General features: G+C 55.7%; 3 protein-coding genes across 9 annotated transcripts in view; all 3 read left to right on the forward strand.

The window, feature by feature from the left end:
- Positions 1 to 14,518, forward strand: part of HDAC8 (histone deacetylase 8) — a 41,541-nt gene extending 27,023 nt beyond the window's left edge. Inside the window, exons 10-11 of one of the 7 annotated variants that reach the window (XM_072876745.1) lie at positions 6,518 to 6,623; positions 14,016 to 14,518. In XM_072876745.1, the coding sequence (XP_072732846.1) occupies positions 6,518 to 6,623; positions 14,016 to 14,122 (213 nt within the window). In that variant the 3' untranslated portion in view covers positions 14,123 to 14,518. The other 6 variants (XM_072876747.1, XM_072876744.1, XM_072876743.1 and 3 more) reach the window with 6 other exon arrangements.
- Positions 14,519 to 15,666: 1,148 nt separating this feature from the next.
- On the forward strand, positions 15,667 to 16,532 carry CITED1 (Cbp/p300 interacting transactivator with Glu/Asp rich carboxy-terminal domain 1). The gene is made up of 2 exons (XM_072877101.1): positions 15,667 to 15,789; positions 15,939 to 16,532. The coding sequence occupies exon 2, from the start codon at positions 15,951 to 15,953 to the stop codon at positions 16,407 to 16,409; it is 459 nt and encodes a 152-aa protein (XP_072733202.1). The 5' UTR covers positions 15,667 to 15,789; positions 15,939 to 15,950; the 3' UTR covers positions 16,410 to 16,532.
- A 1,088-nt stretch (positions 16,533 to 17,620) lies between these two features.
- RPS4X (ribosomal protein S4 X-linked) lies at positions 17,621 to 22,097 on the forward strand. Its single transcript, XM_072877100.1, has 7 exons — positions 17,621 to 17,745; positions 17,955 to 18,032; positions 18,590 to 18,770; positions 19,230 to 19,327; positions 20,357 to 20,528; positions 21,152 to 21,309; positions 21,935 to 22,097. Exons 1-7 carry the CDS (start codon positions 17,743 to 17,745, stop codon positions 22,034 to 22,036), a joined length of 792 nt encoding a protein of 263 aa, XP_072733201.1. The 5' UTR covers positions 17,621 to 17,742; the 3' UTR covers positions 22,037 to 22,097.
- The last annotated feature ends 2,130 nt before the right edge of the window (positions 22,098 to 24,227 follow it).

The following is a 24,227-nucleotide window of genomic DNA, read 5'->3' on the forward strand; positions in this document are numbered from 1 at the left end:
AGCGCGTGCACGTAGGTCCTTAGCAGAGGGAGGTGCCTCTGTAATGAGGCAACTACAAGAAATGCTGGTGCTTGAGGTCTGAGGAGAGGTCACTGCGGAGAGCACAGTGAGAGTGTGCTGATGCAGCTCCCTGTGCAGATGCTGATGGGGAGAAAAATCTCAGGCCTGGCTTCCTGAGACCTCTCTGCTGTTCAAGGGCATAAAAACCTGGCTTCTTGTGCCACTGCTTGCCAGCCCCTTCACGATGAAGAGCCGCATATGAGCGTGGCAGCACATGGCCCCACACACTTAACATCCAGGCGAGAACGGTGGAGGTTTGGTTTGGGGCTCTGAACTCTGAGATGCCATGGGAGTGCTTGTCTGGGTGTTTGGTGGGTGGCTATGTGGAGAAGGCAAACTCCATAAAGCAATTCAGTGCCCAGGATGCAGGTGTCCTCCACGTTCCCTCGAGGGTGTCCATGTGTTGTGCAGTGTGTCTGGGGCCCTCCTTCTGCCTGGCTGCGTTTCAGCTTGGATGTGGGGATGGCTGTGTGTCCTCGGGCTTCTGCTGAAGCATGGAGAGGGCATGTCAAGACTTGGCTGTGTTTAAAAAGCCACGGAGTGAACTAGGAAAGCCTGTGTAAACAAAAGCAAGCTTTATCCTGCTCCGCATCCATAAGATGGGCTGTTACCTTGTTGAGGGCTTGGACAAAGTTAAGATGAAGCTTCCATTCTCCACCTTTGCCAAGGGAAAAGGTTCCCAGCCATGGGGCAGGTTTGCTGATGGATGCAGGCAGGGTGTGCAGTTCAGTGCAGCATCCCTACCAGCTGCCTTGGTACAGATGTGAATACACATGCCGGCCCACTGGGCGCTCCGGGAAGCAACTTGCTGCTCTTGCACTCCTGCGCTTTCTATGAGGGGACCTGAATCTGTTAAAGTGAAACAGCTCTTCGCAAGCTGCCTGTAGAAGGCATGAGCCAGCTTGGGAGTTGACATCCAAAGTCATCAAGGACCTTTTGCTCTCTGGCTTCTCTTCATGGCTCTGCTTTACAACAAAGCTATCTGGAAGACCAGTCTTTGCTGGTCACAGTTGTCAGAGCAGAAGACAGGAAGATGGTTGATGGCAAATATGGTTTTTGGAGGACACGGTTTGGAAGAATACTTGTACGCCATCCTTGGGAGCCAGAGCCCATCTTGCTCTGCCACTTACTGAACTTAAAATGCACTTTCTACGTTTTCTAGCAGGCTCATCTTGCATCAGAGCATGACAGAGAGTAGTCGGATGCCAGGCAGTGCTTTGCTATTGCCTTGTTCCAGAGCCTGGACGAAGCACATTCCCATGTGATGTTCACACCTGGATTTTTGACTTGACAAGTTAGTTTAAACCTTATGGACCTCAGATTTTTGGGGGAAGGAGTGTCTTACTATGTATTCAATATGTGGCCCTTCACTTTGATGGGAATTCTTCTGTTCCCTTCTCTCACTCCATGAGTCATTGCATTTAGAGAAGGCTTTTTTTCCCCCTTAGATGGAACTAGTCAAAGGTAACGTAGTTCCTCACCTTGCTGCTAGTGCAAGTTCCAGGCTAGCACTTTGTGGGGCAGCCTGTTTCTCTGTGAATGAGAATGAGATGCCCTCATCTTGCATTAATCCTGCAGAGCTTCATAACAGAAAATCCCGGAGAAGCTACAGCTGACTGGTTTTGCATATTTTTAGAGTGCTTCTCTAAGTATATTTTAACCTCTATAATCTTTCCACGAGATGCTCCAGGCTGCCTGCATTGTGCTGTTGGGATGGGTTGGAATATTTAAGGTAAACTGGTGGAAGCAGATTTGGCAGGGAGAAAAGTCATGAAGGAGGGGAATTGGTTCGGAGGCTAGTGGGTATGAAATATTTACACAGCTATGAGATAATCTGAAGGGGAAACAGCATGTGCTTTCTGTGTATGTGTATGTATGTATTTGTGTGCACACAGGGCTGACGTCTTTTTGTCAGATTCCCAGGTTTTTTTCTGCTGCTTCTGGCAAAGAAATGCTAATGCTTTAATAGCTTATCAGTGCCTGTGCACAGAAACAAAGGTTGGTACTTCCTGATTTTGTGTTCTCTTTGCTTTAAATAGGAATTCCCATTCTGATTAACATGAAACCTGGAAACTGAGCTGTCAGACCAGTCAGCTTTTTGAGATCAGTGCAGAATTCCTGACTGTGAGCAGCTCAAAGGCAGTCCAGGCACTGCTTTCCTGCTGTACGACCCCAGGGCTCTGCTCGCCTCCTGAAGGAAACTCATGAGAGTGCGTGGCCTAGGATAGATCATTGCTGAAGCGCCTTGCTGTGAAGTGGCTAGGTTGTGCTGCTCTCAATGTATTTCTCTCCATCAGCCTGGTTTGGCATGCTTTTTCAGTGATGACAGGCCAAATTCTACCCAGTTATATTTAGCACTTTGCTTCTCTTCCAACATTGAGGGGTTTGGGGATGTGCTTTACAGCTCCAGGTCTTGGAATCAAGTTACTGTGAAAGTAAGTCGATATTCAGAAACATGGAGGTGTTTTGGTGGTTCTTTTTTGTGCGTGAGTTTGTAGAGAAGGGCTTGAAAACAAGATGGCTGTGGTCTTGAGATCCAGGAAGCATTTGACTGAGCAGCAGTGTAATGGTGCTTAGACTTAGGATGTCTGGAAGGACCAACATAGAATTTCCTTGAACATCCAGTGCTGATGGGGCGGTGGGTCATGGTCCTCCTGCAGCAGTGTCCACCAATGAACTGTTCGTACTAGGCTTTAAGATACCTAATTTTTTGCTATTGGCATAGTACTTGTTGTCAGGTCTGGCGTTATTCAGCAGAAAATATCCTTCCCCTTTAAGAACATTATTGTTTTAGCCTTTTTTTTTTTTGTCATTTCTCCTCTTTGCCTTTTCCTTTCTCAACTTCTCACCCTTTTTCCTGGCCTCTATGCCTACTCTTTTCTTCCTCCAACACTTCTTTCCCTGCAGTCATTCCTCATTCCCATCTCCTGAACCATTAGTCCCACGCTCTTTCAGACCATCAAAGCACTCGGCAGCCATGCTACTACACTGGGCACTGCTCCTTTCTCTGGGATACCCTGCTGATGAGAGGGAAGACATTTGCAGTCCCAGGTATGCCTCCCTCTGGTTTAAACTTCCGTTTCTTTGGGCCTGCTCAGGGCTTTAGGATTGCTCATCCGACATTTGTGATTCTCTCAGTTTTGGCATGCCTGAGTTTTAAAAGGGAATGGTTGTGAGTTTCCAGGTGAGCTGCTGATTAAGGAGAGGATTTTTAGCTTTCCTTGTGAGTCTTGGTTCTCAACATGGGCTTTTTCATCCCTGAAAATGACAGGTTTTTTTCAGGGATGAAAAAGATATGTTTTCCCCTGCTACAAATAAATGGATGAGTGAGTAGTGCAGGCATTTTGTTGTTGCTGAAGCATGAGCTTGCCTGCTTGTAACATCCTCCTTGTTACATCCTCCTTGTTCTGAGAGATGAAGAGACAGAATGAGTCTTTTCTGAAGCACTGAAAACCACCTCTTGAATCCCCTCTAGGCTGCAAGAAAGTGGATACAAGATGCTTGTACAATAATTTTTTGTACAATAATCTTTACATAGATTTACATCTTTACAATCTTTACAACAATCTTTACTACAATAAACCCAATAATCTTTTGTACAATAATCTTCAGAAATATTAAGGCTTAAGCCTCCCACCTCAAAGAGAAAATCAACGTTATTGGTTTGTTTTGGTGGATTTGCCTCTCTCGGTCCCTGTGATGGGTCAAAACTCAGCCAATTCCTAGGTGCTGCTTGTTGCTTTTGTCAATTGATGAGCGGTTGAAAGAATTTCTTTTGTTAGTGCTTCCTCAGAGACAAGAAGCACCTCTAGCTGCGGCCATGAGAGGTGGTCCTGTCCTTACCTGCCTGCCTGCCTGGCCACCCTGCCACCGGCGCAAGGCAGCAGAAGGGGGCAGGGGCTCCTGCCGCTGCCCCTGTGCCCTGCCGGTTTGTGTCTCAGCCCTTGTGTCTCAGTCTGTGACCGGGGGCGACTGGACACATATTTTCTCCTGCCACCTGCACAGGAACCTGTGGTAGAGGGGTAGGAACGTGTTGAACAGCTGGGGCTGTTTGCTTCAGAGCACCTGCATCAGAGCTCTTGGATAAGGCAGTTCAAGATTTACCAGGCTTGCCCTGCTGACCTGCTTTCTGGTGGATGGTGTGAAACCCAGACAGCCCCAAGCTCTTCTGCATGACTGCGCTCTGCAACCCATACTGGGTGGCTCAGCACATGGAGCTGCTCTACAGGATATTAGTTGTTTAAGACCAAAAGCTTCTCAACTGCATAAACCACATCAGTGCAGAAGTCCAGGTATTTTTGCCCTTTAACATAGACTTTGAAAAACAGTTGCATGAAACTGTATCGGTGCTCTGTTTCACTTGGTGCCACAGAAATCAGAGGATGCGGAAATGCAAAATTATGCCTTCGTCAGGATTAACTGTGCCTCGTTGTTTCCCAGGTTGGATGTGCTAGACCCACTGTACAAAGTCCGCTGTGCCACTGCCTGCATAACCAGGTTGTACAGCTGAGACCAGTTACTGAGAGGTGTGCATTTTCCATGTTCTCTTTCACGGATGCTGCAGTCGAGATTTTGTGTGTATTTCCTTTTTTCCTGCAAATAAGCCAGCGTGCTTGGTTTGTGGAGTCAGTGGGCTTGGCCAGTAGAGCCTGCATGCTCTGGGAGTAGCTGTCTCCTGTTCACACTACAAGAGCAAGCTCAAACCAGGCTAGAGGCACCAGCTCTTACTGAGGACTTCCCAAAACATGTTGGCTGCTTCTGCTGTAGCTGTTTTCAGTCTTTCTAAGCAGGAAGAATGTCAGTGTTCTCCTCTCGTGTCAGTATTTCAGCAGGGGCTTTCCAAAGCAATCTCCAGGCAGAGGTGAAGAAAGGAAAATGTTTAGCTGTAGAGGAGATTACTTAAGAAAACAGTGAAAATAGCCTGCTTGAAAAATATACATCAGTCCTTGGGCTGACCACGGAGAAGCTTGGAAGAAAGAGGGCTAGCCTGCTAATGAGCTACGTATACGCTCCCATGCTGCACAATACAGCTGCGTAGGGCTCCCATTCATGCTGGCCCTGGGTCCATCTCTGATCTGAAGAGTCAGGATAATTTTTTAATGAGCTAAGAGCAGCCACAATGTACTGCAGCTTCCTGCTGCCCCATGTTGGTTTGGGAGACAGATGGGTTCTCATTCTCACAGCATTGAAAGCATAGATCAAAACCCTGACTCGCTAAAAAGGAAAGATTTTTCCTTTTTTTAAATCAGCTGGCTGGGTCTACAGTGACTGACCACTGCACAAATGAACTGGTGCAGCTGTTAAAATCTGCCTTTTACTCCCTTTTCAGTGGCATATTGTGTTGGCCCACAAAAAAGTCTGGCAGGCAGCAGGACAGGCAGCATGTTGCCTGCCCTGACCCAGCTGCCTTGCCCATTCTGTGTGAATAGCTGATGTACTTACGGAGCGGGCAGCTCCTTAACACTGCAGTTCACAGGCTGGTAAACCCAGCATGATTTCAGGTTTGCTTTCAGATGCTGGACCGTAACCTGCAGCATTCAGGAGCCGCTTCATTTTCCTCGTCAGTACTGGCATGTTGAGGTCTGCTTGGAGAAGCCCTCATTGCCCCTGCTAGTGCAGAGATGTCGGCCTTGGGTTGCCAGATCTACCACCTCCAATCTCACCCTTAAAGAAAACCCCAGCCCTGTGCATCATTAATCACTTGGGAGACTATAATGCTGTGAATTTTCCTATCTTTTGTACAATAGCTTTAAGTCTGGAGTAGCTCTCCATGGGTGAAGCTCTCTAGGGGTAGCAACAGGGCCGATTGCAACTTCACTGCTGAATTTTTAACCCTGGTGTGCGTGCTGCTTTGTTCAGTGCTGTGTGCTTGTGAAACAAAACTGCTGGCAACAATTTGTGATTCTGCGTTACTGTGTAGAGCCCACATACTGCAGATTTTCTCATTCAGGCTCAGCTGCACACTATTGGAGCACTCAGCCAGGAAAGACACATTATTAACCTTGAAGCACACTGATTTTTCTCCTTCCAGCTGTTTCACAGTCATGTCAATGCAGCACTCTGCAAGGTGAGGCAGGGAGCCAAAAGGAAGGATATCACATAGGCAGCACTTGAATTTTGTTCATTAAAAAATCAGGTTTGCAGGTAACCATGTTTAAAATGAGTGTCAACAGCTTTCCCAAATAAAGCATTGGGACAGACATGAGACTGCTTTTTGGCTGTACCACTGAGCTCTGCTTCCCAAGCCCTTGAATTGGTAGCAGTTGCAAACTTCAGGTGGGCACGGACACTGCAGAAGCACCTCTTTGATGTAGTTAAGCTACACGTGCCCCTCAGATGGGGAGAATGTTTTTGCCTTTTTACAAACAGGTACCCATAGGGAGCCCTCCCTCCAGCCTCAGCCAGCCAGAGACCTCTCTGCTGACTCTACTCTCCTCTCCTCTCCTCTTCCCTGCAGTTCTTCACAGAGTATGGTCCTGATTACGTGCTGGAGATCACACCGAGCTGCAGACCAGACCGCAATGAGCCACAGAGAATTCAAGAAATTCTTAACTCTGTCAAAGGTGAGTTGTCCAAGCCAACACTCCTACTTCAGGCTTACAGGTCTTTTTAGAGAGGACTTCAGGAAAGCCTGTTGGAGTCTTTCTCGCTGACTAGAAAGATGAACCACATTCACTTGACTGCTCATTGTGTACAGCATCATCTGTCTCCTGCTTCACTTGGGATTCTCGGTGTTAGTAGCACATCAGCTCAGAGCTGTGGGTCCCTGTTAGCAAAAGTTGCCATTGCCTTTCCTCTGGCTGGGCAGAGGAGCATGGGGCCTTGTCCTTATTAGAATCATAGAACAGCCCAGGTTGCAAGGGACTTAAAAGATCATCTGATCCAACCTTTCGTGGGAAAGGGAGCCTAGATGAGATTATCTAGCACCCTGCCCAGTCACATCTTGAAAACCTCTGGCAATGGGGACTCTACCACATCCCTGGGGAGGTTGTTCCAGTGGTTGTTCTCACTGTAAAAAATTTCTTTCTTATAAGGAGGTGAAACCTCTCCTGGTGCAACTCATACCCGTTGCCCCTTGTCCTCTCCATTGGCTCCTTGTGAAGAGAGAGCCTCTGTCCTCTCTGTAGCTGCCCTTCAAGTACTGGAATACTGTGATGAGGTCCCCCCGAGCCTTCTCTTCTCCAGGGAGAGAAGACCCAACTCCATCAGCCTTTCCTCATAGGGCAGGTTCTCCAGCCCTTTGATCATCTTTGTGGCCCTCCTTTGGACCAGTCTCCAGTCTGTCCATGTCTTTTTTGATTTGTGGGGACCAGAACTAGACACAGTCCTGCAGGTGCGGCTGACAAGTGCTGAGTAGAGTGGGATGATCCCGTCTCTACCTCTCCTAGTCATGACCCTGCAGATACTGCCCAGGATCCAATTTGCCTTTGTTGCTGCAGCAGCGCACTGCTGGATCATGTTCAGCTTGCTGTCCACCAGGACCCCCAGGTCCCTTTCAGCAAGGCTGCTCCCCAGCCACACAGATCCTAGCCTGAACTGGGCTCTTTGGTTATTCTGTCCCAGGTGCAGGACATTGCCCTTGTCTCTGTTAAACTTCATACTGTTCTTGTTAGCTCACGCTTCCAGCTTGTCCGGGTCTCTGTGAGATGGCTCTTCCTTCTGATGTGTCCACCTCAGCACCTATTTTGGTGTCATCAGCAAACTTGGTGAGGTTGCTTTCAGTCCTGTCATCCAGATCATTTATGAAGATGTTGAATGCTGGGGGGGCCTAGTATTGATCCCTGGGGGATCCCACTTGTGACAGGCTGCCAGCCTGAGTAAAAACCATTGATCACCACCCTCTGTGTGCTGCCTATGAGCCAATTCCCTCCCTGCCCACTTTACAGACCACCCGTCCAATCTGCATCTTGCCAGTTTGTCCAGGAGGAGGCTGTGGGAAAGTGTCAAAAGCTTTGCTGAAATCCAGGTAAACAACATCCACTGCTCTTGCCATGTCGACAGAAGATGTCATTTTGTTGTAGAAGATAACCAGATCAGCCTGGCATGATTTGCCCTTGGTAAATCCATGCTGGCTTTTCCCAGTCACCTGCTTCATTTGGTTTGTTACAGTTTCTAGGGGGACTCGTTCCATGACTGTCCAAGGAATTGAACTAAGACTAATGTGTCTGTAGTTTCCTGGGTCCTCTTTTGGGCCCTCCTTGTAGATGGGGGTGACAGTTGCCCTCTTCCAGTAATCAGGGATATCCCCTGATCACCATGACTTTTCAAATATTATAGACAGTGGCCTTGCAACAACGTCAGACACTTCTCTTAACATAGATTTATGTGGGTTGAACCTTTGCAAGAGGTCACAGACCACCCATCCCTGCTGGGTGGGTGGACACGTGCATTGTTGTAGGCACATGTTCCTGTGATCTGGGGTCCAGCTATGCCAGTAAAGACAGAGGTAGAGAAGGTATTGAGAACCTCTGTCTTGTCAGCATTATTAATCATTGGTTTCCCTGCCCTTGTTAGCAATGGGCCTATGTCTTCCCTGGGCTTCTGCTTACTGCTCAAGTATCTGAAGAACCCATTCTTCTTATGTTAACTTCTTGATGTTTAATAAAAATGTCACTGAACGCAAGGGTGATTACTAAAGCCAGGAGGATATGTAGCTCACTACGGGGAGGTACAGTAGGCTCAGCAGGTGTATCTGTAAGTGTAGAGTAAATGTGTCTGTAAATCTGCATTTCTAAGAGAAGCATGGCGGTTGGTTTTATATATCCTTTTCCTGGTATCTTTACCCAGCTTCTTGGATGTGGTGGTTTTGGGGCTTCCCAAGCCAGGCATTGTTGCTGGATGCACATTAGAGATCCACCAAGGAACCTGTCCTCCATTAATTCCTCTATTCCTTTTCCAGAGCTGTTTAGACTTTGGGTGTCCACAGCAGTGAGTGTCATGGTTGGCATGTGGAAGACTACTTTCTTTTGTGTAAAACTTGGTGTTGGGTAATTTCACTGAGTGCCTTTACATTGTTCTTGTAAATGAGAAACAGCAAGTAACTGGTTCCTATTCACCTTCCCAATACCAGTCCGTGATTTCACAGAACCATGTTGCACTTCCACCACCATCTCTTTTCCAAGCTGAAGGGCCTTAGTCTGCTCCATCTCTAGAAGCAGCACATCTTCATCTGGGATTAATTGGACCCAGCAGCAGTTTTATAAACTCTGAGAACTTGCTGCAGTTCCCAAAGTTGAAATGAGAAAGATGTCCCAGCTCCTTTTAGGAGAAAAATAGGAGTTTCTATTCCATTATTTCTTAAGTGCCAGAGTACCTAGCTTATAACAGCATTAGACCAAGAGCTGAGACTCCTTAGGCCAAGTTGGAAATGTATCAAGTCCGTGTGCCACTGAGACTTTCACATCCACTGATTTGGAAGAAGGAAGCAAAGAGTAAAGGATTAAAAAAAACAGTTAAAGTCAGCTGGATCTTTACAGGGGATCTATTTTCAGCGTCTCACACAGAAATCACAAGAGGTGGTGGAGCAGGTTGGCATGACAGCAGTGCCTGTTGATACAAAGCAGTGGGCACACATCTGCACTGGGCATTGAGAAAAGATTGCAGGGTCCACTGTCTTGGTAGGGCTGAAAGCATTTTGGGAGAAAGGGGCCCCTGCAAAGTCAAGAGGATATTGCTGCCAACTCAGCAGAGCATTGTCCTGGGGACAGCCACTGTTCTGGAAATCCATTACGCAGAGGACAAGGAGTTGCTGATGGTCTGGTTCATTAGAGAAGCTTGAGGAGCAGATGATCATCTCCTCTGTCCTGTCCCACCATGCAGCAGTCAAAATGAGGAATGGCCTGGTGCACTGGGATCTCAGTTCATGGCTTGTGGTTGGTGCTTTGGAACTGCAACTCCTTGGAGGCAGTGCAGGGGAAGGAAGGAGACTTCAGGCTGCCATGGCACTTCTGTCCATCCCTTCTGCCAGCACCAGCTCCTGAAGCCTGCTGAGGAAGGCAGGGGCTTATAGGAAGGATGTCAGGCGAGAGCAAGCACAAGCTGGGAGGCCCCCACCCTCTCCCTGGCCACATCTGGAAGCCTTGTGGGAAAGCAGCAGGCAGTGAGTGGGTCCTGGGGGAGATGGACTGTTCTGGCCAGCCTGGTCTGGCCCGTAGGACATGCATGACACTGCACAAGATGAGTCCTTGCGAATGGACTAGTTTAATAGGAGCCATGTACCCAAACTCTTTAAACCTTATCTCACAGACAGCCTAAATTAAAGTCAGTTCTTATTGAAATCTTCCTGACAGATGGCCACAACATGCCTGGTAGTGGCTTGGGTTATGCTTCTGTTACCTTGTTAAGAGGAGTTTTTTTAAAAGTAAGGTCAGGTTTGTAAAGAATTGGTGACACTGCAAATAAACAGCCAGCTGTGATGAGAGATCATACTTGAACAATACAATCATCATCATATTTGAAAAGTCATGGCAGTCAGGTGAAGTCCCCAGTGACTGGAAAAGGGGGAACATCATGCCTATTTTTAAAAGAGGTATAAAGGAGGACCCTGGGAACTACCAACCAGTCAGCCTCACCTCTGTGCCCAGTAAGATCATAGAGCTGATCCTCCTGGAAGCTATGTCAAGGCACATGAATGACAGGGAGGTGATTAGAGACAGCCAACGTGGCTTCACAAAAGGCAAATCATGCCGGACTCATCTGTTGGATAAGGGAAGAGCAATTGATGTCATCTACCTGGACTTTTGTAAGACCTTTGACATGGTCCTGCACAGCATCTTTGTCTCTAAACTGGAGAGAGATAGATTTGATAGATGGAGTGTTAGATGGATAAGGAATCGGCTGGATGGGCGCATCCAAATAGTTGCAGTCAATGTCCAAGTGGAAATCAGTAACGAGTGGTGTCCCTCAGCAGTCTGCACTGGGGACTGATACTGTTCACTATCTTTATTAATGACTTGACAGTGGGATTGAGTGCACCCTCAGCAAGTTTGCAGATGACACCGAGCTGAGTGGTGCAGTTGATACACTCGAGGGAAGGGGTGCCATCCAGAGGGACCTTGACAGGCTGGAAGAGTTGGCAACCCCCGGTATCAATACAGGCTGGGGGATGAATGGGTTTAGAGTAGCCCTGCAGAGAAAGACTTGGGGATGCTGGTGGATGAAAAACTGGGCATGAGCCAGCAACGTGCGCTTGCAGCCCAGAAGGCCAACCGTGTCCTGGGCGCATCACCCGCAGCGTGGCCAGCAGGTGGAGGGAGGGGATTCTGCCCCTCTGCTCCGCTCTGCTGAGACCCCCTGGAGCACTGCGTCCAGCTCGGGGGTCCCCAGCACCAGGAGGACATGGAGCTGTCGGAGCGGGCCCAGAGGAGGCCACGGAAATGGTCCGAGGGCTGGAACCCCTCTGCTAGGAAGAAAGGCCGAGAGAGTTGGGGTTGTTCAGCCTGGAGAAGAGAAGGCTCCACGGGGAGACCTTATTGCGGCATTTCAATACATAAAGGGAGCTCCTAAGAAAGACGGAGGGAGACTTTTTACCAAGGCCTGTAGCGACAGGACAAGGGGCAATGGCTTTTAACTGAACGAGGATGGGTTTAGGTTGGACATAAAGAGGAAATCCTTTACGATGAGGGTGGTGAGACACTGGAGCAGGTTGCCCAGAGAAGCTGTGGATGCCCCATCCCTGGACGTGTTCAAGGTCGGGTTGGACGAGGCTTTGAGCAACCTCACCTAGTGAAAGATGTCCCTGCCCGTGGCAGGAGGGTTGGACTAAATGGTCTTCAAAGGTCCCTCCCAACCCAAACCGTTCTGTGATTCTGTGATTCATTCAATGAGATGAAACGCTTGCTGGATGTGGTTGTGGGTGTCATCAGCCTCAGACACGTGTGCCCACACAGAGGCTTCCTACAGAGGAGGGCAGCTAATTAAAGCTAGGCAGAAAAAGCTGGGGCTGTGAGCCCAGGTCTCAGCCAGGGAAGGTACCATGGCTGGGATTACTCTGTCAATAAGAGAGAAATCTCTTAGTGGACTGCCTGGAGCTGGAGGTTAACATTTGGATGCAGGAGGACCTGGAGGCTGTGTAGGGCTGAATGAGAAGCAGATGCTTTCAGGGGGATATGTTCCAGCTGCTTCTGATGCATGGTTTTCATTCCCTTTCATACCACAGTATCTGAGTTCAGGAGAGGAGAGCTCACGTATTTAGCCCTTCCCCTGCACCATGGCTAGCTTTTCAGTTCCCCAGCCTAGTTTTTCCCCAGCCTCTCCAGTCCCCAGCCTAGTTTTGACTCCTAGACATGCTTCCCAGTTGCTGACAGTCCCATTACCACAGCTTGGTAAGCTACCACTTCCCACGCATACGCTCATCACCCGTTACAAGCCTGACATAGAGTATTTTACCTTCCTCTGCCTCTTTGGTTTAAATCACCATTTGTTTAATCAACAGTCCAAGTTCTGCATGTTTATGCCGTAAGCTCACGTCCTCCTTCATGCAAGTTTGGTTGGAGCTTGTCAGTTAGAGAGTGAACCCTGCAATGCAAAAATATCCCTGGCACACAGTCAGCCCTGGCACAAGTCTTTTCTCTGAGGCAGTGATTTACGCTGGAGCAAAGTTCCCATCCTTTGCTCCCAAGAGAGCACGGGTGCTCCAACTCAGTGGAGGCAACTCAGAAAACAGCCATGTCTTCTAGTGTCTTACAGAGAGGTGAATAAAAGGCAAGTGGTTAGACTCCATGCTTGCTGAAGTGGGCTTGTAACATGGCACACTACCAGCCTCACCTGGATCACGTTTGGGCAGTTGTCCCCAAGCCTGTGTGAGGGACTGCTGCCTGGGACGAGGTGCAAACCTGCAGGACTGGTCTGTGCCTGTCCTGTGGAGATGGGCGACTTTGGTGTGGGTCTGTTGAAACACTTCTTTGGGAATGTTTGGTCCGCTGCCTGATCACAACCGTGTGATCGGTCCGGGAGGGGAGGAGGAACAGCATCACTCCAGAGCTGGAAGGGAGGGACCTGTGCTGTTCACTCCTGGCAGTGCATCCAGCCCGGAGGAAGGACAGGGCAGCAGAGAGTGAGCGTGTGCCCTGCCGGTGGTGGCCCATGAATCTGGAACCAGCGATCAGCCTGCAGGAGAAAATCATAGTGGAAGCGGTGGCAGGGTCTCCCTTTGGTAGTTCCCCAAGTCTGGCTCGGAGCGGGGCAGCAGCCTCTGCGGAGGGAGTGAGGGGCAGCGGGCACTGGGGTCTGCGCTGAGGCTGGGATTCCTGTATCACTGCCTGGTCCATCAGGCATAGGGGTGGCACCCCTGCCCCGGGCCAGGCCACTCCATCAGGCTGAAATATCAGTGGAAATATCCTTTTCTGCCTCCTTTTATTTGCAGGGAATCTGAAGCATGTTGTTTAGCGGAGAAGGAAGGCTCAGGTTTCCGCAGGAGCATTTCCCATGGGGAAGATGGTGTGTTTATGTGAGCAGCTGGTGAAATTTGTGGCTGCGGGGGAAATTTGGAAGAAATTACTGTTGGTTGGTTGATTTTTTTCTCTTTAAAGAAGAAAAGCTGCTGCGCACCATGAGCACCGTGGCTCTCCCCAGGCAGGAGTGTGGGCCCTCCAGCCACAGCCTTCCAGTGCCGGCAGAGCCTCCCTTGCTCCTTTCTCTTTCCTTTTTTAACATGGCAGAGTTTATTCTCACAACTGGTTTTAAATGTTTTTTAAGAGAGGGGCTGCTCAGAGCTGTGAACCCTCCCCAGCCTGGAGCCCAGTGCCGCATTGCCTTCCTGGCAGGAGCACGGCCTCTGAGCTGCCCACCCGGGAAGCGGTGCTGAGAGCCACCCAGGGCCTGGGGCACAGGCTGTGCCTCTTACCCACAGAAAGGCATGGCCATTGTGTTTTTAACTGGGAATTTTTTAAAAATAAAGTATTTGAAATAATCCTCCAGCCCTTTCCTTTCTTCCTGCTCCCACCCTGGCTTGCCAGTGCTCTTTTCCATAGCACTTCACGTGTTCAGCAGAGGTCCAACCAGCGCTGGAAAGCAAAGATCTGCAGTTGCATTTGTGACCATTCCTTCCAGCCCCAGCGCGTGAGGCAGCACGGGCACCTGCCAGGGCGATGGGTGGGCTCCTGAAAACCTGTGCAGAGGGGCCAGACCCGGGGGATGCTCTCCAGAGTGTCGAGGGACATGCAGGGCAGGGTGGCAGCTCCTGTCCCGGGAGATCTCAGATGAACCTTCAGATGCTCCAGTGCCCCATGAGAGCTGCCACTCAGCATCTCAGCGAGGGCACAGGTGCGCAGATACCTGGGGCAGATCCCTCCCGGTGCCTCGGTCTGCGGAGCCTGGCCTCTGCTGCCCTTGTCCCCTCCTTCACCTGGCCTGTGGAGCTTTTATTTGTGCTGTTTCTTTTTAAGGATGTCCAGTCGCTGTGGGAAAGCATATTTCCTGTTGCTTTAATTAGATTACGCTGGAATAAATAGCAAGACGAAGGGACTCCCAGCCTGGCCTGGCTTTGTTTTCATCTCTTGTTTTTCACTGCCGATCCAAACAACAGGAAATCCAGCGTGGAGAGAGTTCAGCTGGACATGGCTCCCATGTCCCCGTGGAGCGACTCCTGACCCCCTCCCTGCTTCCCTCCATGTCGCCCCGGCACCTGCTGCGGTGGGGTGGGGGAGACTGGCCTTGGTGCGGTGACCGCTGGCAGGAGGCTGGTGCTGCCACTGGCACAGCAAAGGCTCTCCGTGCCCAGGGGAGATGTCAGCCCTGGGGATCGTTCAGCCAGGAGGAAAGTGGGGTATGAGAGAGCAGAGAAGCTGGCTGGCTGACCCGCCTTGGGGTGCTCTGTCCCCGCACCAGGCACAGACGGCCCTGCGAGCTGTGGGAGCTGCTTCAGGAACGCAACTGGCGAAACAAACAATAGGAAACCCCCAGTTGTCAAACATTGTGGCACCACATGGGGTTTAGGTGAGGCGCAGGGAGAGCTGCACCCAGGAATGCGCCTGTAGGGATATGGCACCCTAAACCAGGCAGGTTGCCCACCCACAGACAGCTGGGGAAACTGAGGCACGGGCTAAAGCACCCCCTCCGCCATCTCTGTCCACATCCCTGAATGCGGAGAGAAAAAGTGCAGCAAGAAAAGTGCAAAAGGTGGGACAAAGGCTTGGGGGTACCCCCAGTGCCCCCTCAACAGACCCCCTCACACCCAAATCCTGCTCTGGCTGGCTGAGGGCACCAGCCCACATCACCCTCGCCACTGGCACCAGCTGAACCCTCTTCTTGGCCCCCACCCTGGATAGGTGTTACAAGTGTGTCCCAGCCTGGATGGGGGGAGGCATGGGGGGTCCCAGCCTGGATGGGGGGCACATGGGGGTTCCCACCCAAGAGGTTGGGAGGCAGTTGGGAGAACATGGGAGGGTTGGGGGTGTGCAGGCTGGATGGGGAAGCGTGGGAGGTACCAGCCTGGATGGGGTGACATGGCGGGTCCCAGCCTGAACGGGGAGGACACGGAGGGACCCAGCCTGGAGCGGAGGGCACGGGGGTCCGGCCGGGGGCCGGAGGGGCAGGCGGTGTCGGCACCGCCCCCGGGGGCCGTCCCGCCCCGTCCCATCCCTCCCAGCCCGCCCCGTCCGCCCGCCGGCCCCGCTCCGCTTCGCCTTTCCCCGCGGCCCGGCCGCACCGGGGCCGCTATAAATCCGGCGGCGGCGGCGGCTGCCCGGGCCGTGCGGGGAGCGAAGCCGAGCGGGGAGCGGGGCCGCCCAGGTAAGCGCGGGGGGAGCCGCGACGCCGCTCCCCGCCCCGCTCCAGCTTCAGCTCCCCCCCGGGCTGGGGACCCCGCCGGACCCCATCCGCCCGGGGGGGGGGGGGGGCGGGCAGCCCGCGCCCCGCTGAGCGCCGCCGTGTGTCCGCAGGCCCCGGAGGAGATGAGCTCGCTGCGGTCCCCGCCCCGGGGCACGAAGGACCGCGAGGTGGCGGCGACCCTGCGCTACCCCTCCGGCACCGGGGCCGGGGAGCCGCCGGCCGCCGCGGGGGGTGCTCCGCCGGCCCCCGCCGCCCCCTTGGCCCTGCAGGCGGGTCCCCGCCTCCTGGCCCGCATGCACCGCCGGAAGCTGAACGGCCGGCACCGCGCCGCGGGGGGGGTCCGGCGCCCGCAGGAGCCCGGCTCGCCGCCCGGCTGGGGCTCGGGGGCGCAGCCGCGGGGCGCGGGCAGCCGCCCCCCCCCGGCCGCCGGCCCCGGCATCATCGACTCGGACCGGGTGGACGAGGAGGTGCTCAGGGCGCTGGTGTTGGAGCTCGGCCTCGACAGGGCGGACGAGCTGCCCGAGCTCTGGCTCGGCCACCACGAGTTCGACTTCCCCGCGGACCTGCCGGCCGGCTGCTGAGGCTGGAGGCGGCTGGGGCGGGGGCCGGGGGGGCTCCCGCGTCGCCCCATCCCGCCGCGGGCCCGCGGCCCGGTGCCGCTGGGCGCGGGGAGCGCCCCGGCTGCCCCGCGGGAGGCGAGGACCGGCGCTGCGGGCCGGCGGGCAGCGCCCGAAGCCCGGCCGCGGCTGGGCCGGGGCCGCCCTCGGGGCTGGAGAAGGGGCGGGGCCGCGCTGCCCGCCCCCAGCGCGGAGCCGCCCGGCGGGGCCAGGCGGGCGGAGGTCTCAAGCTGCCGTCGAATAAAGTCTGGCAGGACTGTCGTCCCCCGGCTGTGCCCCCTTCCCTGTCCAGCTCAGCGCTGGGGCTGGCGGGGGGGCAAGGGGGCCCGTCTCCGCGGGGGCCCCGTGGGAAGCGGCCCGGGGTGGGGGGAGGATCTGCCCCCCGCAGCTCCCGTGCTGCGCCTCCCGGCTTTACGGTGGCGCCAGGGCTGCCGCCTGCGCCGCGTCCCCAGCCTGTCACCCCCGAGGACGGGACCCCGGTCGCGCCCGCGCCCTGCTGCGGGAGCGATGCTGCGGAGACGCGCCGGGGGCCGCTCGGCTGCCTGGCGGGGCGCGGGGGACTGGGGGTGCCCCGGGGACCCCGGTACTCCGGGGGGACACGCCAGCCTCCCCGGGGCGCCCAGCCGGGGACCGCTGGCCCCAGAGCTGCCTTCAGGAGCGGGCGCTCAGGCCCGGAGTCGGGTTCGGGGGGCTGCGTGGGGTCCCAGCTCCACCCCGGGAGGGGCCGTGGGCGAGGGGAGGGCGGTGGCCCGGCACGCGTGTCCCCCCCCCGGCTCGGCTCCCGAGGCAGCCGGGGTAGCTGGAGTCTCCGAAGCCCCCCGAGGCCCGCCCCAGAGGGAGGGGGGGATGCGCCACCCCCGACACCCTCTCCCAAACCGCAGGGGCACAACGTGGGGGGCTGTCCCACGGCACCGGCGACGGCCGGCAGGGGTCTGGTCACCCTCCCCGCGACCCCCTGCCTCCCCGTGCCCTCCCGGCACGGACACAGCCGCCCGCTGCCGGCAGCGGGGTGCCCCCGTCGAGGCCGCTTGCAGCGGGGAGGGGACGGGGCACCCCACCTCGCTGCTGGGGGCTGCCCAGACCCTCCCCCCTCCCCTCCCGTGGGCAGCACGTCAGCAGGGCACCGCGGGGAGCGCCGAGCTTGTCCCGCGTCGGGGGGGACGCGCACCCTGCCGCCCTGGCACCGGGCGGCGCTGGACCTCCGGGCCGGCAGGGGGCGCCCCGCGGCGCGGCCGCCGCGCCCGCGGATATCAGCGGCGGACCGGAAGCAGCGGCCCTTTCCCGGCGGAGCGCAGCCATGGTGAGAGCTCGGCGCGGCTGCTCCGCGCCGCCATCCGCTGCCATCCACCGCCCGCCGCGGGCTGCCGCCGCGGCGAGGGGCGTGGGAGGGAGCCTGCCGCTAGGGCCGGGCTGAGGCGGGAGCCTGGGGGTCCGGGGAGGGGGGGCTGGGGGGGCTGGGCCTGGCGGCGGCCCGTAACGCGTCCCGTCCCGTCCCGTCCCGTCCCGTAGGCCCGCGGCCCCAAGAAGCACCTGAAGCGCGTGGCTGCGCCGAAGCACTGGATGCTGGACAAGCTGACGGGCGTCTTCGTGAGTGCGGGCTGGAGCCGGGGTTGGGGTTGGGGTTGGGGATGGGGTCGGGGCCGGGCTGCCCGCGGCAGCGGCCTTTCCCGCTCTCTGCGGGCCCAGGCGGCTTCGCGGTCTCACCAAGGGGGTGCTCAGGCGCGCTGCTCGGGGGCTGGCGGTGAGCTGGGGCAGTTGGGCAGTGCAGGGGAGAAGGCGGTGCTTTCTCTGAGGGGCTTTGCGAACAGCTTTTGTGTTTCCCCGTTGGCAAGGGATATGACAGTGGGATAGTTGGCTGCTCTCTTGACCTGCTTGTGGTGTTTTTCCTTCACTGGGGTGGGTCAGTAGATGGTTGTACTGTGTTGGGGGCAGTGTTTGGTGAGGCTGGCAAGACTTGGGGAAAGGGCGCTGTGAATACCAAGAAAAGATATCTGCAGCCTATCACTGCCTGTTTAGTGGTTAGGCCTCATGCAGCTGTCCTCGGGTGCTGCTGCGAGAGCTGTCAGGGTGGTAGCATTCTTCCTCTGGGGACAGTCGATGCTGCTGTTGTGCTTGAGCACCCGGCAGAAAGCTTCTGTTTGCAGGCACCCCGTCCATCGACAGGCCCTCACAAGCTGAGGGAGTGCCTTCCACTCATCATCTTCCTGCGGAACAGGCTGAAGTATGCCCTGACAGGAGATGAGGTCAAGAAGATCTGCATGCAGAGGTTCATCAAGATAGATGGCAAAGTCCGCACAGACATCACCTACCCTGCAGGCTTCATGGGTGAGCGGAGAGGGCTGGGGCAGGTACCTCAGGCAGCTCTGCTGCACTGGGGGGGGGGGGGGGGGGGGGATTATTTGTGAGGCTGGCACGATTTGGGGGAAAAAGATGCTTTCCCAGTGGAGTTGAAGAAAAGGTAATATAAGCATCTGTTATTTAGTTTGGAGTCATGCACCGCAATAAATACCAAAGCCAGATACCTGTAGCCTATAACTGCCTGCTTGCATATGCGTAAATTGGTGTTCAGACTAAAGCCTTTGGCTATTTTTGCTAATTTGCACTGTATCACAGTAAGAGATGTGAGTCTGTGGTCAAGAGGAGATAGTGCCTACCTCGTCATTCACACCTGAAGCGTTGTTCAGCAGCCCCTAGTTCTTTTTAAACGTGAGCTTCCTGCTGAGTTACAGAGTTGGGTAATGTAGCTGATAACAGCTGCTATTTTATTTCCCTCTCTGAAATCAGATGTCATCAGCATCGAGAAGACCGGCGAGCATTTCCGCTTGGTGTATGATACCAAGGGCCGGTTTGCTGTTCACCGCATCACAGCTGAAGAGGCCAAGGTGAGGGGCTTCAGCTTGGCGTAAGCATGGGCCCAGTTGTGTTTGGTCGGGGCGGTGTTTCCTCTTCGGCATCTCCTGAACGGGAGCTGTTGGTTCTCTTCCCTGAGAGCTGAGTCCATGCCACCCTTGAGAAGATCAGGGCCTTCAGGCTTGGGGTACAAAGCCTTTGGCGGGGGGAAGTCTTTTGGTGATACGAGAGCAACTCCCAGATGACTGCAGGTGCATTGTCTGGTGCTTGACATGACCGCTGTTGGCATGGGCTGGGTTACCTTCACAGGGAGCTTTGGGGTGGGGGTGGCTCTGCTGTGGTGTGGTGAGCCTTTGTGTAGGGCTCCGCAAGCTAATGGTGATCAGAAACATGGTACTGCCTGTGGTGCAAAAGCCTTGAACTCCTTCCCGGGTCTGTTATGGAAGTGTTTACAAAACTGCTCTCTGGCCCTGGGTGTCAGGGAGCAACTCCTGCACATGTTTCCTTAACCCAAGCACGTTGGCGTGCCTGAGCTGTGAGTCTGTGTGTCTGGGGCCTCTTCGCTCCCCCCATGATATGCTTTTACCTCTGGCTACCGCTCCTGTGTTGACCCGTGAGTCCCAAAGTGGCTGTGAAGGAGTCGGAAATGAAAGGCAGTAGGGATACAGATCTCTCGTGTCCTGACAAAAGGCAGCCTGGGCCTCTGCTGTGTGACCACGGGCTTCAGGGCAAAATGAGGAAACTGCCCTGGCATAGACTTTCCTGGGAAAACGCAGCCAGTGTTTGTGGGGAAGCCGAAGCCTGGGGTGGGCAGCTGTTCCCAAAGCGCAGTTGTTTTCTGGTGGGGCTGTAGCATAGCCACGTGGCAGCCCTACGAGAGGCATTGCTGGGGCAGTGAACTGGGCAAGTCGGTGCCTGGGCTGTCGCGAGCCCTGGAGTGTCTGGGTGTTTTCTTGGGGTCTGAGGCCTGCTGTGGCTGGCGGCTCTCTGGGGGACAAGAGTCACCTGGTCCATGGTGCCGCTCGCCACCTCAGCTGAGCACTGTTGGGTTTTGTTTGCAGTACAAGCTGTGCAAGGTGAGGAAGATCTTTGTGGGCACCAAAGGAATCCCTCATCTGGTCACCCATGATGCCCGCACCATCCGCTATCCGGACCCTCTCATCAAGGTGAATGATACGGTCCAGATTGACCTGGAGACAGGCAAGATCACAGATTTCATCAAGTTTGACACAGGTAGGTCTTGCATCCCTACTGTACTCTTCCCCACTGTGGAGACCAGGGTGGAAGTTAAATACAAATCCCGGACATCTTTGCTCTAGAGAGGCAGTGGTGGCAGCCTTGGGAAAGGGGTTGTTTCCCTGGCGCATCTCCACCTGGAGCTGGAGCAGGGATTCCTCCCATGTGCCGGCAGCAGGAGGCATTTGGTGTAGAGCAATTCCGAGAGCAAGCAGGCACCAGGTAGAAGCAGCGAGCTGGTGGAGAGGTTGCTTGAGCCTGGCTCTCACAGAGCCAGGAGCGGAAAGCTCTGGGCGGCCATAGGGAGATTCCTGGCTCTTTGCTGTGGGAGAAGGTTTCAGTTGCAGAGCCATGTGCCGTGCCAGGACAAATGGTATGGGAACGCCTCCTTGGTGCTGACACAACCGAGAAGGTGGTGGGGAATGTTTGGTACGGGCCTTGGGGCCAGAGAGCTGTTTGGCTCCTCAAGGTGCCACCAGGTGCTCTGGTGGCCGCTCTGTGGGCCAGTGCGGTTCTGTCTCTGCCCTTCTCCAGCGGTGCTCCTCCAAGAGCCCAAGCGGAGGGGCTTCACCATCTCACCTTGTGCCAGCTCTTGTCACACTCCTCTTCCTTCACCCCAGGCAACCTGTGCATGGTGACCGGCGGTGCCAACTTGGGACGTATTGGTGTGATCACCAACCGGGAGAGACACCCTGGGTCATTTGACGTGGTTCATGTGAAGGATGCCAATGGCAATAGCTTCGCCACCAGGCTCTCCAACATCTTCGTTATTGGCAAAGTAAGCCTGTGCGGACACAAGGCGGGTGGTTTGTCTCCTGTTGTTGGGGGCTGCTGGCTGAAGCAAAGAGGCGTTGATGTCTTCGGTACGCCGCTGGCTTCCCACACAGTGAAGCTCCAGTGCTGGCATCAGTTCTGGCTCTGCTCCCTGTGGTTCTGCCTGCTCCAGGCTGACTGCTCTGGGAAGGGGAAGCATCCGTAAATTGAAGAATGGGGACATGTTCTAGAAGCAGCCCTGTGGTTTTTTAAACCTTCTGAGAGCTGGGAGCTGAGCAGTGCTCAGGTCTTGATGTGACCTGGGCAGCTGCCCTGACTGAGAGTGCCCTCCCCCTCAATGCCTCTGCTCTCTTGCCATCGTCCCTGATGGGCTCTCTTGTCCAGGTTGGAAAGGGGTGTGTTTCGGTTTTGGCTGAAGTGCCTTCTTCATTGGCGTGACTGAAAGGCAGATGTGGGCCTGTACACCTTCGGCACCTTCCTAAGGGGCTTCTGCTGGGCCAATGCCACAGCCATGTGTACGTGGCCCAGCATGGGCAGGGGCTGGTTTCTGCTGCTTTTCCCCCTGAGAGGGAGAGCTCTGCCCCGTCCGGGTTTCATGATGTGAAGTGGCTGCTTCTCCCTTGCTGCAGGGCAACAAGCCGTGGATCTCCCTGCCCCGTGGAAAGGGCATCCGCCTGACCATTGCTGAGGAGAGAGACAAGAGACTGGCGGCCAAGCAGAGCAGCGGGTGAACTCCAGCTCGGGCCGGCAGTGGTCCTTTCAGTGTAGTAATTAAACCGTTCACCAAATGGCTGTGTGACTGGCTGGGGAGCACCTCAAGGCTGGGCGGAGCCGGGCCGTGTCAGTGCAAGGCCAGGCTCTGCTCTCCGGAAGGGCCTGCTGATCTGGGGAGACTCCTGGCAATCCGAGCAACTGCCAGAGCCGTCTGCCAGAAAGGCAAGGAGGAGCGGTGGGAGAACCTCCAGGCTGCTCTGTCCCCAGGAAGGTGTTGGCACAAACGCTGCTCGATGTCGTTCCCAGGGACATGCTGGAGGAGCAGGGGACTGGGAAGAGCCAGCTGGGCTCTCTGTGGGGCCAGCAATGCCAGAGAAGCTTGAGGCCCTGTGGGATTGCCCCCGGCCATGGGACTGAGCAGAGATGGGAGGCTTTGGTGGTGCTTGGCATCCTGAGCCCGGCTGGTTGCTGCTTACTGGGGAGGTCCCTCATGGGCTGCTGCTCTTCAAGTGCCTTTCCTCCGGAGGTGGAGCGTGCGAGGGATCGCACTGACAGCCAGGACAGGGGATGCCCCCGCTCTGGGGGTGGCAGTGCTGGAGGCTAGGGCAGAGAAATGGGCTGCTGGGGACCCCAGGAAGTCCAGCAAAGGCAAGCGCCAAGCACTGGCCCGGGGATGGGCTGACGCCCCACAGGAGGTGGGGCAGGGGGGCTGGAGAGCAGCAGGGGCTGCGGGAAAGGCCCTGGAGGCCGAGGTGGGCAGGGGTGGGCAGCATGCCCAGGCAGCAAGAGCGGTCCCGCAGCCCGGGCTGTGCTAGCCAGGGCACGGGCAGCACTGCAGGGAAGGGCTTCCTCTGCGCTGCTGGGCCCAGGGGAGGCCGTGCCTGGGCTCTGGGTGCGGGCTGGGGCTGCCTGCATCCAGGCAGACATGGGCACTGAGGAGTGAGGCCAGCGGAGGCACGGGCAGAGGCCGAGGGCGTGGGCTCTGCTCAGCCTGGAGAAGGGGGAGCGCAGGGGCTCTCCAGTTCTGCCTGCTGGCATGGGCCTCGACTGCACCCGTATTTCCCCTGAGATGGACCAGGCACAGATGAGCACTGGGGGGAAATTGTCATCTTTTATTGGCCTCAGAAAGCACCCATGGCCAAGCGGAGGCTGGCAGCACGATGTCCTCAGGGCAGCTGAACTGCACGCACCCATCCCTTGTGTGCCTCCCCGTGTCGCTCCCTCTGGATGTTGCACAGGCTCGGTGCCAGCCGCCATCTCCGGGGACGCCCCTGGCGCTGGCAGCAGGGTGCTGCTGCCCTTGCTGTCCTGCAGTGCAGGTACAGTGGAAAGCCCTGCGCCGAGCCCCGAGTGCCCTCCTGAAGAGGGGGGACCATCGCCCTTGAGCCGGGGCGTGCAGGAGGGTGGCGATGCCTGTGGGGAACGAGAGCTGTAGGCGAGGGGCTGGGTGGGCAACGGGCAAGCTCCTGCCTACCTGTGCCGCTGAGGGCTTTCCCCAGGGAGTGGTGGCTGGGGCACGGCCAGCCTCTGTGTGTGCAGTGCTGCCGGCCTGGCCTGGGTGCTGCTCGCCTGGACGGCCAGGCCCGGCCTGCCCTCGCCGGGGTGGCACTCAACTTGGGGACGTACCTGAGTCATCCTCGGGCATGTCCCAGCAGCCGGAGGAGGGCTGTGTGTTGCCGGGGAGTGCAAGAGCACAGGCAGGGGATGGAGGGGATGTCAGCGGGATGACACAGAGCGTACCAGGCATCTCCCTGCTGCACACAGCCTGCCTCCGGTGCCTTGGGATGCCCTGGCTCACCTCGTGCCAAGGGTCCTGAGCCAAGGGAGAAGCCCTTGGCTTCTTCATCATCTGCTGCTGGGGTAAGGTGGGGTGTGCCAGCATCTCCCAGAGGGTGTTGAGGCAATGAAGAAGCCACTTCATCTTCCTGTGCTGCCAGGGAGACAATGGCTGGGCTGGCCTCTTTTTGATGGTCTCCAGACATGGGAGAAGCCATGTTTTCTCCATCCTTGCATGCCGCTGGGCTGAGAGGGGCTGTGCTGGCCTCCCTGAGGCTCTCCAGGCAAGGGAGTCTCGGTGGCCTGAGGTGCTGCAGGTGTTCTTGCTGCCATTGCCGCATCTGTGCTTGGTGCCAGGTCCTGCTGTTCTGCTGGCTGCCGGCTGGGTCCCTGGATCACAGCCGCAACCTCGCCCAGGACCTCACTCACGAT

This window comes from Ciconia boyciana, chromosome 12 (genome assembly GCF_034638445.1).
Source record: "Ciconia boyciana chromosome 12, ASM3463844v1, whole genome shotgun sequence".
NCBI classification, from domain to species: domain Eukaryota; kingdom Metazoa; phylum Chordata; class Aves; order Ciconiiformes; family Ciconiidae; genus Ciconia; species Ciconia boyciana.